The sequence below is a fragment of the Bos indicus x Bos taurus genome, chromosome 13 (genome assembly GCF_003369695.1).
Source record: "Bos indicus x Bos taurus breed Angus x Brahman F1 hybrid chromosome 13, Bos_hybrid_MaternalHap_v2.0, whole genome shotgun sequence".
NCBI classification, from domain to species: Eukaryota; Metazoa; Chordata; class Mammalia; order Artiodactyla; family Bovidae; genus Bos; species Bos indicus x Bos taurus.
The window spans coordinates 63,642,714-63,658,183 of record NC_040088.1 but is presented as its reverse complement, the minus strand read 5'-3'; the positions used below and the strand labels follow the sequence as shown (position 1 = coordinate 63,658,183).

General features: G+C 41.8%; 1 protein-coding gene across 4 annotated transcripts in view; it reads left to right on the top strand.

Annotated features, from left to right (window-relative positions):
- The window catches only part of NRP1 (neuropilin 1), a 147,645-nt gene that overhangs the window by 88,684 nt on the left and 43,491 nt on the right, over positions 1 to 15,470 (top strand). For all 4 annotated transcript variants that reach the window (XM_027560012.1, XM_027560014.1, XM_027560013.1 and 1 more), the window contains one exon: positions 14,134 to 14,289. In XM_027560012.1, coding sequence (XP_027415813.1) covers positions 14,134 to 14,289 — 156 coding nt within the window. The remainder of the gene's footprint in view (positions 1 to 14,133; positions 14,290 to 15,470) is intronic.

Below are 15,470 nucleotides of genomic sequence, written 5' to 3'. Positions count from 1 at the left end.
GAAAACATTTTGCCTTTTGTCACCTCCAAGGATGTGGTGAAATAGACGTGTCTGTGCATGCATTAAGAATGGTTCCGGAGGATACAGTGGATGTTATTGTTCAGTTGCTAAGCTGTGTCCAACTCTTTTGACCCCATGGACTATAGCATGCCAAGCTCTTCTGTCCTCTACTATCTCAGAGTTTACTGAAATCATGTCCATTGAATTGATGATGCTATCTAACCATCTTGTCTTCTGCCGTTCCCTTCTCCTTCTCACTTCAAACTTTCCCAGCATCAAGGTCTTTTCCAGTCAGTTAGTTCTTCGCATCGGGTGGCCAAAGTATTGGAACTTCTCAGGTGGCCAAAGTATTGGAGCTTCAGCTTCAGCAACAGTCCTTCCAATGAATATTCAGGGCTGATTTTCTTAGGATTGACTGGTTTGATCTCCTTGCAGTCCAAGGGACTCTCAAGAGTCTTTCCTAGCACCACATCAATTCTTTGTCACTCAGCCTTCTTTATGGTCCAACTCTCATATCAGTACATGACTACTGGAAAAACAATGGATAAAATGGATACATGAATATATATGACTGAGTCCCTTCGATGCTCACCTGAAATTATGGCTTTGTTAATCGGCTGTATCCCAACAGCTTCCCTGGTGGCTCAGAGGGTAAAGAATCTGCCTGCAATGCAGGAGACCCAGGTTCAATCCCTGGAGAAGGAAATGGCAACCCACTCTGGTATTCTTGCCTGGAAAATCCCATGCACAGAGAAGCCTAGTAGGCTATGGTCCATGGGGTTGCAGAGTCAGACACAACTGAGCGACTTCACTTTCTTTGTATCCCAATACAAATTTAAAATTTTTTTAAATAATTTAATTTACAAAAAGAACCATTTCTGAAACAAACAACCAAAAAAGAATGGTTCTGGTGGATAAATACAAGTCACAGTTCCCATCATGTTAAGGACTCTGGGCGGGACTAGAGGGGGAAGAGCACGAAGTGATGTGTTTAGTGGAACATCTGTGTTTCTTCTCCTGTGGTTTGAAAGTAGACAGGCAGATACACTTTTCCCATCTCATGACCCAGGCTTGAAATGCATGAAATTACTACAGATAGATTTTTTTTTCAGAACATTAAAAGAATTTGCAGTTCTGTTCCTTGACTGTATTTGGATGGCAAAGCAGCAAGTCTTCAGAGCACAAAAGCTTTCCCCTCTTTTGCCTTGGTTACCCACCTCCATCCACATTTTTCCAACTTTTCAGCTCTTCTCCTGCCATGGGGCTGGTCTCTGCTCCGTCCATTACTATAGAACATCCCCTGTGAATGGTAGTTACAGATGATTCTCTTAGACAGTAATTCTTTGAAAATGTATTATTCCAAGGCTTTCCCACCTCCTTTATAAGTCATCTTCGAAAAAAAAAAAAAAAGTCAGTCTACACTTCCTGGCTGAATAGTAAGCTTCCAAATAGGGAAAAAGCTGTGGACCAAATATTAAATCGTGAAGTTCATTTCATCTATTCTCAGGAATGACTGACACCCCTTCAGAGACCTACAGTTTATATACAGCTTCTGACAACCAGCTGCACCTCAGCAGCCTGTTCTTCGTCTCTTCTCTTGTCTCCGGGGCAGTGTTCATTATAAAGGGTTTTGGCGGGTGACCGACTTTAATCTCGGTAATCCCGTCAACTCCTTGCAGGATTTTTAACACCAAATAGAGAAGTTTTCTTGGACACCTGCATGTCCAGATTCCCCATCAGCACATAAAACTCTCATTAGCCTGAGAGGCCCACCTAGATGCCTGAGAAATACACGGAAAGTCAGTGTAAAAGGATGCTGTCAAAGTTTATAGACCAAGAGGCTGAGTTAGACCATTGCCCCCATCTGCAAGTCTTTAGTTTCCAAAAATTCACCCTTGTGTTTGTTTTTGAAACCAAGCCTTTTAGAAGGAGGGAGAAAAATTAAAGGTATGACTTACTGAGAAACTGATGATAAACAAGTCACTTTGTTTGTGCTGAAATAGATGCTATCTAAGGACAGATGTGTGTTGATCTTAAGTGATTTGAAATCTCCCCAATACTGAAGATATTAAAATTTTGTGGGTAGCACACAACCAGTTTTGAAACAGAAATAGATCTTACCTGTACCTATTTAAGGTTTAATAATCTCTTTAAGAGATAGACTGATAGCCTGCAAAGATGTACGTGTGCATAACTGAGGTTACTGCATCGTGGAAAGGTGTTATGTGGCCTGGCCTTGATTCAGAGCCAGCATCAATGCTTCTTCCATGGGGCTGCTTCTCAGAGACCACGAGACAAACACAAAGATCACATAAGGCCTGAAACCTGCATTCATTTCCCAGCCACACAAAACTCACAGTGACAATATCCTGTGAAGATCACATGTTAAGCAGGTGAAGACTTGAAGACCTACAGTTAGACAATGAAATGTTGACGTGGTTACTTTTTCTAAAATACAGAAAGGGCCTCAGAAAAGTCTAAGATACCATATACATCCAATCCGTAAATATCTTGTGGATGTCATGATTGCCAATAACTTGGCTCTGAAATGAAAAGGTTGAGAAGAGGTTGGAGAGAATGATAGATACGGTGAAAAACAGATTTAAGCCCTGTTGCCCTTTAGGGTAAATTCTGGGAGGAGGGACACTTAATAAGTTACTGAGAGTTCTTTTGAGAAACAAATAAAAAGGAACCCTTCATGTGACATGGACCTAGCCAATGAAATTCGTCACTTAGCAGACCCTCCCTTTAAGTGGTGAACTTTTCAAAGGACTGGAAATTCTATGAGTAGTTTTAATATTTGCGGTTTAAACATCAAGATAAGGATAGTCATATTCCTCAACTTAAGAGGACAAATTGGTTGCTCAAATGCTAACATTGACTTGAAGAAAGGCATTTCAGGTCTTGCCAGCAATGTTGAACTGACACAGCATTGCGTTTAAATTCAGCAAATGTGTATTGAGCATTTGCTAAGGATGGGATTCTGCTGTTCAAGACAGATGAATTTAAAGTTAAAGAGGGTTTTTTCCCTCTTTCAAAAAAGTTACAATATAGTTGTGTGATTGTGTGTGTGTGTGTGTGTATGCGCATGTGCTCAGTTGGGTCCAACTCTGCAACCCCACGGACTATAGCCTCCATGGACTGTAGCCCACTAGGCTTCTCTGTCCATGGGGATTCTCCAGGCAATAAAAATGGAGTGGGTTGCCATGCCCTCCTCCAGGGGGTCTTCCCAACTCAGGGACTGAACTCGTGTCTCTTGCGTCTCCTGCATTGGCAGGCAGATTCTTTACCACTGCACCATCTGGGAAGCCCACCTAGCTGCTTCAGGCAAAACCATACACACACACACACACACACACACATGCACACACACACACACACACACTCCAATTACTCAAATGACTAGGGGAAAAAAATATTAGGGTCACTTTCTTATGGTTAATGTGTGTAGCAATGCATCACTATGACTGTTATAATAACCAGGAAAAATAACCAAATGGGCTATGCATTAGTATTTTTGTTGGAGGGAGGAGGAGACCACAGCTTGGAATGACTAATTAGCTTGCTTAACATCCTCCAGGTCACTCCTTACAGTCAGAGCCACAGAGGTTCTCCTGGGGCCTGTGCTTTTTTGCCAACATGTGTTGCCTGCATCACCCAGATATTTTCCCTAGCATTCACTGAGGATATTTAATGCGACCAATTCTCTCTGTAGAGAGAGTTCTTGTCTACTCAACTTTTTCCCTCCCTGATGAGAGGGCAGGAATTTGGTAACCTTCAGACTCTTGCATCCAAGTACCTAGCACTTATTTGTGTGATAAAAGAAGAAACTCCAGTCACCAACTTCCCTCCACAGCTTAAGGGACGTGAGACACAGAAATAGCCACCACTGTAAGCTCAGGATCTCAACTCGTGGCCCTTTTGGTTTGAGGAACAACAGTGTCATTTTGACAACAGTGTGGATCCCTGCAGAAAACATCATGCAGTTTTGATGCCATTTCACTGAGGTGTTTTCTTTCAAATGTAGATACAAACAGAGGGTAGGGCTGGACAGCATGCCCAGAGGTTTAGGAGAGAAGGGTCTGACTCATGTGGGCTGAGGGTTAGGTCTTATTCCCAGGAATGCCTGGATTCCCAGAGGTAGTAAAAGCAAACATTTTAGCAGAATTATCTCAGCAGTGCAGTGCATGGGCATGAGCTGAAAGTTTAATTACAAACAAGATTGCATGGTCTCTCTGGTATCCACCCAGCACTTGCTGATGGGGATGCCTGGATTCCATGAAGGCCTCTGCAAGGAGGGTGTGTATTGGAGGTTGGGGATGGGGAGGACACTTTGCTTTGCTCTCTAAAGGACTTTTGCCAAGAGATACTAGACAGGAGGAAAATGTTCATCATATCAGATATTTTGAAATATAGTTGTTGGGTAGGATTTTTTTTCCTGTGCCCTCTGCTTTTAGCTCATCAACCCTAGCCCCTTCCAGCCAAAATCTTATCCTATCCTGTGAAGTCCAGTTTGAATGACTCAGATGACCTCTATTCCATAAAGCCTGAACTTTCCCCTTGTGCCCATAGTCATCTTCTGAACCTCACAATGACTCATCTGTGGTCACGGTGGCAGTTTTTATTTTCAGTCTTGTCATTTTTTTCTGTGCAGGCCTGCTTGCTTCACGAGCCTGGCATACCATAAATATCTGTTGGATTTAATGGATTAAATGTTTTTATCTGGACCCTTGGTATCCTTCGGTTTACTTTAAATTCACACTTTCAGTTTAAGCACCTACGATGTGTGAAGCTCCATTATTGGGCTTTAAGACACATCTGTGTGGACATGTACCCTGGCTCCATATATCCATTTATAGTTTGCCCAAAATGTTTTTAATAATAAAAAAAAAACAATAGTAAATGCTTTGTGTACATAATACCATCCTACTGAAGTTATGTGCAGAGGTCATAGATTCTGCTATTACGTTTTAAAGTTGTCGTCCGGACCCCCCTTTGTCCATTCCTCTGTTACTGCACCCTCTTTGTTTTGGTCGAGACAGATGTCAGAGGCCAGAGATCTGTTCACAGTCTGCTTGGTCTCACGAGACGTTGATGGACGCAGTCAACTGGATCCATTCCACTTAACCCATCAGTTTGCTCTTGCCTACCGACCCCAAGTGATTCCTACCCATTAAGCCTTCTACTAGGAGAATGCTTTCCTAGTTTTCATGAGTATTACAATTAACAATTGATGGATAAAGCCAAAAGTTATATCAGGAGAGCCTAAGCCAGCCTGTTCCTCCGTGTAGGAAATGCTTGCCAAATCTTTGCTGAGTGAACCTTCTAGCAAGAGCCCATGATATGAGTCCTATGAAACATTTGACTAGATTTGCATCATGTTTATACATATTTGAGGATGATTGCAACTTTTTTGAATTGCAGCATACTTAGTTTTCTTTCTTAAGACATTTCTGTTAAGCAGCTTTTGCTATACAGTTTGTAGGTTAAATTCTTAACCAAGTTTCTAGGGATTACATTTGTTTTGTTCTGAGTGCTTATCCTCTTTCCAGATCAAAGGATTAGGCTCAGGGTTTCCATTTAATGTAACTTACAAATAAGCACTCAAAAAATGTTAATTAAAAATATTAAGCCCTTGAATCTTTTACCGTCCAGCAGCAACTCCCAAGTATCTAAGTTGGAAGAGGGTACAATCTAAGAGTTGTCTTGACCAAGCTACTAAAAGTTTTCAAGGTACCCATCTGAAAGTGAACTTGGTGCTGCAGTAAGGAATCTTCTTCACTTTAAGGAGAAACAGAGTTCTTGGGTTGGTGTTTGTCTAAAAAATATAAAACAATCTTTCCCAAAGTCTAGGCATTCAATCAGCCTTTCTCCTTAACTCTGCATAGCAGTTTCCAATTGTCTTTGATGCTGATCACTTGTATCCTTAAGGTCTATATGAACAATGAGTTCATACCATCTCATTCTCACCGCCTTTGTTATCAACATATATACTGCCTCCTGACAACCAGATTTTGCAGACTTAGTGAGTAACTGAGGAATTCTAATGGAAGACTTGTCTGATTTTTCTGAACACAATTATGTCTGTTCTAGAGAGTATAGAAGGGGGAAAAGAACCCTCAGATTCTGCAAGGAGTGTGTGAAAACACACACCTCCCATATTTGTCTTAAATATGTGTCATCCGTGAAGCTGAGCATGTTCAGGCATGGGTGTCACAGTCCTGTGGCCTGCTCTCCTCAACATCTTTGAAATGCTGACACTCTGAGGAGATGTGGACCTGCCTGGCTGTCCCCTCCCAGAGCAGCATCCTCCTGGTTTCCATGTGGGAGTGATTTGAGTAGCTGGGTTCTGGAAATGTCTCTAGTGGGGACCCTGGAGTATTAACCTGTCACATCGAGTCCCTTTCCTTTCCTCCTACCACGCCCCTTGTCAGTTCTAACAGCCACAGCAGCTCTTACTCTTCAAACAGAACCAGATGGAGCTCCAGTTCCAAGTACATACCAGAATTCAAATTTTCTTTTTTATGTATTTATTTATTTTTTCTGTGTTTTGGCTGCATCACACGGCAGGTAAGATCTTAGTTCCCTGACCAGGGATTGCACCCATGCCCCCTACAGTGGAAGAACAGTGTCTTAACCACTGGCCTGCCAGGGAAGTCGCCCCAAATAGTTCTTTTTTAATTCATTGCTTCTGGTTTCTGCAAATATATATGAGAATGAAAGGATACGCCAGCGTACAGAGGCAGTGGAGCACCCAACAGCATGATCTCTTTTATCAGCCAAAGGAGATGGAGGTGAGCCCTTGTTTGGAGACTTCATTTCTCTTGCCGTTTCCTTGTTCTTTTGCGGTATGCACAGTAGTATCAGGGAAGCCAGCCTTTGGGCTGCATCGGAGCTGTGCAGCCTTATCTAGTGTTATTCTAGCTGGTTGACTCAAGTCTTTGGAGAGGAAACTCCATCTGTCCAATCCCTCGGGATTGTTTTCCTACCAACACTGGTTTTGTTGCAACCGGTAGTTTGTTTCCACCCAGCAAAATGCTTTCCTTTCTAGAAAAAAAAATTAATTCAAGCAATTAAGATGAGAAAAGAAAATTGGTGAGGTTCTTCCTGCATTACACTTTGCTTGCTCTTGGATATTGGTATTCTTTACCAGAATTTTAAAATGTTTTCTCATTATCTTTTGCAAAAAATGATCCATCACCACCATCTTGTTTTTCAACAGCATAAGTGAGTCATTTGCAAAATTTTGCTTTCCAGTAGTCAAGGTAAATGTTCGATGGAGTCAAAGTAATCATAAATGGTTTTAGATTCTCCATAATAATGCAAAAATATTGAATTTGCAGAAAGCATAACTACAAGATTTTGTTTACTAAGAAATTCTAAATTAACTTTTGATAATTGTGGTTTTGAAGATAGGAACTGAGGCAGAGCATGGGTGTGGTGGTGACAAGTACACGGGCCACCAATCTGATCGGGAGTGAGAGATTTATCTGGATCAGTTTCTAACATGTGTGTGACTCTGAACAAGGAACTCATGTACTTTGTTTCTCAGTTCCTTTGTCCACAAAACCTCTTCCTTGTATGACTGTTGAGAGCTGAAGAGATAATGTATCTAAGTTTAACCCTTAATAAGATGCCTGATAGGCTTCCCCAGTGGCTCAGCAGTAAAGAAACCGCCTGCAATGCAGAAGACGCAGGAGACTCGGGTTGGGAAGATCCCCTGAAGGAGGGCATGGCAACCCACTGCAGTATTCTTGCCTGGAGAATCCATGGACAGAAGAGCCTGGTAGGCTACAATCCATGCGGTTGCAAAGAGTCAAACATGACTGAAGCAACTGAGGACGGAGGACAAAGATGCCTGACACAGAAGAGTTACCCTATAAATTTTCCATTAATGTAATTTGAGTCATCAGGTTTTTTTTTCCTATGTAACACGGTAATCATGAAAAAATACGTAAAGAGAGAATCGTGTCACCAACTGTAAAATGATTGTATGCCTATTCATAACTGTAAAAAGTCCAAGGTCCCAAGTCAAGGAATGCGGTGATCAGGTGCTGTGAATTAAGCTCCAAGATCCTGGAACAGCACCCATGTTCAGATGCTCAGGCATTATCAGAAAGCATATGTGTTATCTGAGGAAATGAGACAATTGCTTAAAAATATTTTCTTTAGCTTGTAGTGTCTAGTGATGAATTAAACAGCTCTTTGAGTCATCAGAGATGCTCTAAAAAGAACCCAACATACTCCACCTCCCCCCATCAAAAAAAGTATTTTTCCTGTTTTTAATCAGACTTCCATTCTTTGTCTTTTATTTTTTCAGGCTCTCGTACAGACCTGTCTTGGGAATGTTAAACACCGGGAAACACTCCCTTGCCAATGCTCGCTCAAGGGACAGTATTTTATTGAGCAAGACAGATTTTCATTTTAGAAATGAGGCTTTCCACATTCTGATGTTACACGTAGCTGGTTATGTATTATTGTAGGAAGCAACGATATTTGTTGCATGGCTGGGAGGCTGCATGCTGGTGTTTGACCAGCAGTTTGCAGAGGTTTGCACGATGATTTACTACACGATGCTAAAAATGTGCCCTCTGTCCTCAAGTGATTCCCGGTAAAATGTGTCTCTCTCCTGACTTCTTTTTATCTGGGGAATGTGTTTCCTGTCATTACTAAGACAATGCTATGGCCATAAAGTGCATGTGGGTTAATACCTGCAGACATCTTACAAGGAAGAGGGCGTTAGGGTGGGGAGTTCATCCACAGGAGCTGTAGGACACCATCCCCCGCCCCCGGAAGGGGATGAGGATGGCTGTTTTCTTTTACTAATTCACTTCTCCCCACCCTGAATAAAAGGGGGGCTTTCCTCCACTGTGTCTAGCTGTGTCTTCTCTTTGCGTGGGGAGCACAGTGAAAAGAAGATGTGGGTGTAGACATTCTCCCAGCAGTGTTAGACTTTTATATTTATATTGGAAACAGGATGTCATACTGGGTCACTTCTGCTAATGGTGATAAGCCAACTCAAAGAGTGGCCACTCGAACTCCAAAGGAGTTTGGGAAACTTCTGTCAAATCGCCTACAGACCATCAGATAAATACCAGATGTTTATGTTTGTCTCACACACACACATGGAGTGAGACTTTCCACGATTCTAGTGAAGGCATTTGATGTGCAGCTCTGGCCACACACCCCATCATCACATCCCCTCAACATCACCCTTCATGTTAAATAGAAGTACATCAAACTCGGATGTGAAATCACACCCATCTTCCAACTAAAAGCAGCTGTGAAACAATGGCATTCTTTTTAAAATAAGAAAACGGTGATGGGAACAGGGCTGATTGGATTTAGGGAAAGCAGGTTAATTATGGTTATTATGTGTCTAAATTTTTACGGAAAGAAAGGAAATATTGTTCAGGACGATGAACCCTCCAAAACACAGAGGGTTGCCATTGTATAGAACTTCTGGGGGTTGTATCTTTATCTTTTCAGCTGCCTATCTTGGGTCGCCAATCTTGTCTGTTAGACTGTGAGGTTGGGGCGAGCTCATCAGAATCCAGAAAGCTAACCCACCAAGAGGATGGCCAGATTTTGAGTAGTAGTCATGACAACTGCTTCTTTTGGCTTCCAAATGAGCAGAGAACAATCTCTTTAGAGATCAACCCATTTATTGACAAATAATATCTATAGGGATGAGAAAGAAACATGCTAGGTTGTTTAGTGATGTTATTTCATTCATTCATTTCCTTCCCTTTGCCTCTGCCCTTCCCATTCCTCCTTTTCTCTAGAATATTCTCTCCCTTTTTTGTCCCCTTGTAAGTTCCTACTGTTCATCCTTCAATAGGTGTCTTAGACATGGAAGTCAACTGTGAGATGTCTCCAACTCCCTAGCTCCCTTCCTCCATGCACTGGCCCATCCTGTAATCTTGTTTGTGTCTCCCATTCTTGTTTCTCTTTGTATCTTCATCATTTAATACAGAACTTAGTGGAAAGTTGATACTAAGTGTTCACTGGGTAAATATCAATCAAGGGGAGTAGAAATGTTCACAGGCAGCATACTGATTAAACAGATGATGTTACAACCAGTGGCATTGTTAGAACCAATACCATGAAGCCATTGAAACTGATGGTATAGAAAAATATTTTTAACGTGGAAAATATCCATAAAACTAAACAAAAACATAGAGGTAATATGACCTTGTATTGGGATGACCAAAAAGTTTTTTCGGGTTAAAAACCTGAACAAATGTTTTGATCAACCCAATAATAACAAAACATATACACAACAGTCACATATATTTTGCATAAGGAAAAAAAAACTCTGGAAGACTACTTTCAGTGGTTATTTCCTATCGGTGGTCTTATGGAGATTGCAGTTTCTTCTTTAGTCTCTTCTGTATCTTAGGAATTTTTAATAGACATCTATCACTTTTCTAGATAGAAAAACAGATACTCCTTGTAAGAAATCTTAAAGGTCTGGATGAAAGTATAGGAAAAACACAATATATTGACTTGAGAGATGGAGAACTGAGCTTTGCACTAAACATCCTGAGGTTCAGTTCAGTTCAGTTCAGTCGCTCAGTCATGTCCGACTCTTTGTGACCCCATGAATCGCAGCACGCCAGGCCTCCCTGTCCATCACCAACTCCCGGAGTTCACTCAGTCTCATCACTCAGACTCACATCGAGTCCGTGATGCCATCCAGCCATCTCATCCTCTGTCGTCCCCTTCTCCTCCTGCCCCCAATCCCTCCCAGCATCAGAGTCTTTTCCAATGAGTCAACTCTTCGCATGAGGTGGCCAAAGTACTCAAGTTTCAGCCTTAGCATCATTCCTTCCAAAGAAATCCCAGGGCTGATCTCCTTCAGAATGTACTGGTTGGATCTCCTTGCAGTCCAAGGGACTCTCAAGAGTCTCCAACACCATAGTTCAAAAGCATCAATTCTGACTTATTCTGCCTACCAGGCCAAAAAGAGGAAACAATCATGTCAAAGAAAAGAGGAAATGTCCTTTTAAGTCAAGAAAACTTTATATGTGAGGGTGCAAAGGCAGAGAAGGCATATCTTTTGGAAGAATAAATACTTGATGTGGCTGAAAGATACATTGAAGGGAGGTGGATGTAGCAGGTGAGACTGAAAAGGTAAATCTCAAACTTCCCTGGTGGTCTAATGGTTAAGATGCCATGCTTCCAATGCAGAGGGTGCAGGTTCGATCCCTGGTCAGGGAACTACCATCACACATGCTGTGCAGCACAGCCATAAGAAATAAAAAGGTAGATCACAGCAACCTCATGATTAGCAGAGATGGTTTCGACCCTGAGAAAGGTAGGCAAGAGTACTAGAGTGGGTTGCCATTTCCTTCTCCAGGGGAACTTCCCTACCTGGGGATCGAACCCAGGTCTCCTGCATTGCATGCAGATGCTTTACCCTTTGAGCCACTAGGGAAGCCCATAAATAAAAAGGTACATCAAAGCAACGTCATGATTAGCAAAGATAGCTTCAACACTAAAAAAGGTGTAAATACCCAGTAAGTCCTTCTGGGTCTCCCTGCAGATACCTGCAGAGTGAGCAGTGGAGCTTCTGAGGCTGATAGTTATCTGTCTCCTCCCAAACTCTCAGGCACTGAGAGTTGCTTTTAGGGCAGTCCACAAAGGTCCCTGGGGAAAAAGAATTTACCAGAAGCTCATGGTGTTGCAAGTGAGAGTTTCCAGTACTGGGCTGTGTCTTGTTAGAGTTCTGGGTACCATTCAGTTTTATTTGCAATGGTTCAAGTCCCAGCTATAATTATTTGGTTGTCATTCATTCTTTCTAAACCCAGTGGCAGTAATGTTAGAAAAATTAAATGAAATTTCAAGTATCCCAGTGCAGTAAGTAAGAGAATGTGCAGAGATTGAAAGCATAGCAGGAAACGTCATGCAATTACAATGGGAAGTTGTGAATGCATTTCATTGCTGTTAAGAAAAGAACATATCTTTTCTTCTTTATGAGTGATTCATGCACATGCTTTGGGGCCTTTCGATTTGGGACTTTGGACATTTCTTACATTGGGCATCGGGTTAATTCCAGTCAATAGATCCTTCCTTTAAAGTCGGTTGTTTCTAGTGCTAGGATTCTTCTAGTTGACCACCAGTTAACTTCTTATCTTATCCCAAGAACAAAATTTTAAAAATAGGAAAAGGACAACCAGAGCATGAAGTTCTAGAGCTCTTCCTAATCAGCCTAAGCTGCATGTGCACTCTCGGGAAGTTAATCATTTCCAAACCGAAGACCCATCTGTAGGTTTGACTGAGTTTATTTGCACAGCTCTGCTTCGTGGTCCCTTGAAAGTCAAGGTTTTAAGGGCTCTTCAGGTTGAAGTGGATTGGGTATTGGGCATGAGGGCGTGACTCAGTGGACCGTTAGTAAAGCCTTAAGTGTTCTGAGAGCATTTGAGAACAGTTGAAATTGTTCAGTGCATCTATGTCTAGAGTAGCCATTAACTTTCAAGTTGCAGCATTAAGAAATCAGTGAGTTTTTGCAGCAACCTAAGATCATCTGATTATTTGTTCAGAACAGAGTTAGATTTAGGGTTGCCAGATCACATTCAGAAAAGAACACCCAGTAAAACTTGAACTTCAAGTAAGCAATGAACCTGTTGTTAGAATGTCCCAAATACTGCATGGGATGTATTTATTTTAAAAATATTTGCTATTCATCTGAAATTCAGATTTCACTGAATATTTTGTATTTTTATTGGCTAAATCTGGTAAACGGGGCTGCCTCCCATTTTTGAAATGTGTACACAAATTCATACAAAGTGTTAGAGTTAAAAATGCAAATTTCAGTTAGCAAGTTTAGGCACTTAATAAAAATATGTTGGATAAGTACTTATTTGTTAAATTAAGATTTAGACCATATCTACCATTATCATCTTAAAAATATGTATTTCTAGTAAAGGCTTGCTCCTTTTTTCTTTTAAACCTGGTAAAAGCATTTTGAGCCTGCACTTTACATCTTTAAAATCAGGATAATGAAATAAAGATTGTTTTACACTGAATAGTATCCCCTTCCTTTTTAGATGAAATCTCCTATTGTTGAATTGTGTGTGTCCAAGTTGGTTTCTCTGTGGAGGGGCTGTTGCTGTATTTGGTCTTGGTTCAGTTTTGAAGGTATTGGCAACATGTTGATTTTACTGCTCCAAGGGCCTTCAGGAAAAAGCAATTTGGGGAAGACAATAGCCATTCTTTAGGAGACAGGTTGTGCATAAAATGGAAATTGTTAAGGTGTTTATGGCCATGGGCACTGGAGGGTTAATTGAAATATTGTTTCCTTAGATTTGGGTTGTCATGTAGCAACTGGAAAGCCGGATGCGGAAGTTGCATTTGGGGAAGGGGGTGGGCTTAGGGTTTGGGGGGAGTTGTTTTTGTTTTTGTCACCATTTTCGGGGGAAACAGCCTCTTACTACTGAATATACTGTTGAAATATCTTGTTACTGTTAATCAGTCGTAACATGCAATTACTTTTTGTGAACATTATGAAATATTTTGCCAAATATTTGTGCTTCGTTTCTTTAAATCTCTGTATTATACAGAAATACAATCTGGCCATTCCAGATTACAAATCTATGGCCCGTTTCCCAAAGCACAGCACGCACAAGGGTTTTCAGAGTCAGGATGGTTCCAGTCCACATCCTATTTAGAAGGAGGGAGGTTGCTGCAGAGCAATGGGAAATGGGACCATGTGAGACTCAAGTTCTAGTCCAGGTTTCTCCATAACCAGGAGGGGAGCTTATCTTGTTTGTCTTGGTTTTCTGTTTGTAAAATGACATTTATTAATGTACTGTTTAGAAAGTGTCATTAATCTCTTAGAAAATACAGTGATAGGATATTGGTCCTGGTTTTCTCTTTTGTTCCAAGGATCAAGCAATCTTGGTTGCTGGTTGCAAGGATGAGAAAGTTCTCTTCCCCCTGGCGGTTGCCAGCTAGGGCAGTGGCTGTCTTACCATATCAGGGGCTTTCTTGGGGCTGTTGATACCGATGGAACTAGAGTCTATTGACCCCAGATGGAGGAAGACTGCACCGTGCTCCCCGCAGGAAAAGATGCTCCACATTACAGAGGTATCAGGATGGGCAACTGATCAGGCTTGTATTGTCTTGTAGGTAGACCTGGGCCTTCTGCGCTTTGTCACAGCTGTCGGGACACAGGGAGCCATTTCAAAGGAAACCAGGAAGAAATACTACGTCAAAACTTACAGAATAGACATTAGCTCCAATGGGGAAGACTGGATCACCATTAAAGAAGGAAATAAACCTGTTGTAAGTTTGCCTGCCTCCTCCTCCACTAATTCAGTCTTTGAAATGGATGATCAATTTTTACTTGTTTGTTTGGGAGCTTGCTGTCTGGCCTGGCTTATTTTTGAATTGATTTAAAATGAAAAGTGCAATTAGAAGTTTAAATCTGACCAAGGGGTCTCATGTTCCCAGATCCAGAAGCCAAAAGGAAATTATACGGATGTTTCCAAGAAAAGTCAATACCAGCCAAATTAAGTCAGACTCAAGAATCGCTTTAAACCTCCCACCGGGACATGGACTATGCGTAGGATAAACACAGTCCCCTTAGAACCCTCGGAGTTGTTTTGTTTTGTCTTTCTCCCCGTGTTTCCTCATTCTCTTTCATAGATTAATTCTTTCTTCCTCTCTGTAATGGGCTGGTTTTAGAAGACTCCTTTTCATCTACCCTCTGCGCCTCACAAACTAATTTACAAGTGTGTTTGGCTGCTTCTGTGCAAATGAACAGAACTAAAGGTGTTCTCTCAGATCCCACGAACGACACACCACCTCCTCACTGCTTTTTGTTGAGGAGACCACACCATGCCCTGTCCCCCGGGCGCTCTGTCCTCAATTATTTGGAGCTGAGATGTTTTTCTCAGCCTGCTGTTTATTTGAAGTTACGCTTGCTCTGAATTACTAATCAAGAGATTACTGAGAGCTCGTGCTTGCCATTTCCCCAAAATTAAAAGCTTGCCCTGGAGGCTGAGTGAAACATGCAGAACTGATGAGAATGGGAGCAAAGATCCAGGTACTTTGGAGTTCTGGGTTCCAGAAGAGACCAATTAACATGTCCTGGTCTCTCTTTGGAACATGTATGGGCTTAAATGTCTCCTTCTGGGTCTGGAACTGAGAAAGGCCTCCTTGGTGTGAAGTGAGAGGGCTATTAATACCTTTTGAGGGACTTCCCTGGTGGTCCACTGGTTAAGACTCTGAGCTTCCAATGCAGAGGGCACAGGTTCAATCCCTGGTTGGGGAAATAAGATCCCACATGCCCAAAAAAAAGAAAGAAAAAACTACCCTCTGACTAGCTGCAAAGCTGCCACTCTCACTTAGGGCAGGCAGGAAGGCCGCAGCCATAGAGATGCAGCCGTCTGTGGGAGGAAAATTCTGTGGAGCAGCCAGCTCAAGGCCACTGTCCTGCCCTAGAGGACATGGAGCGGATCCTG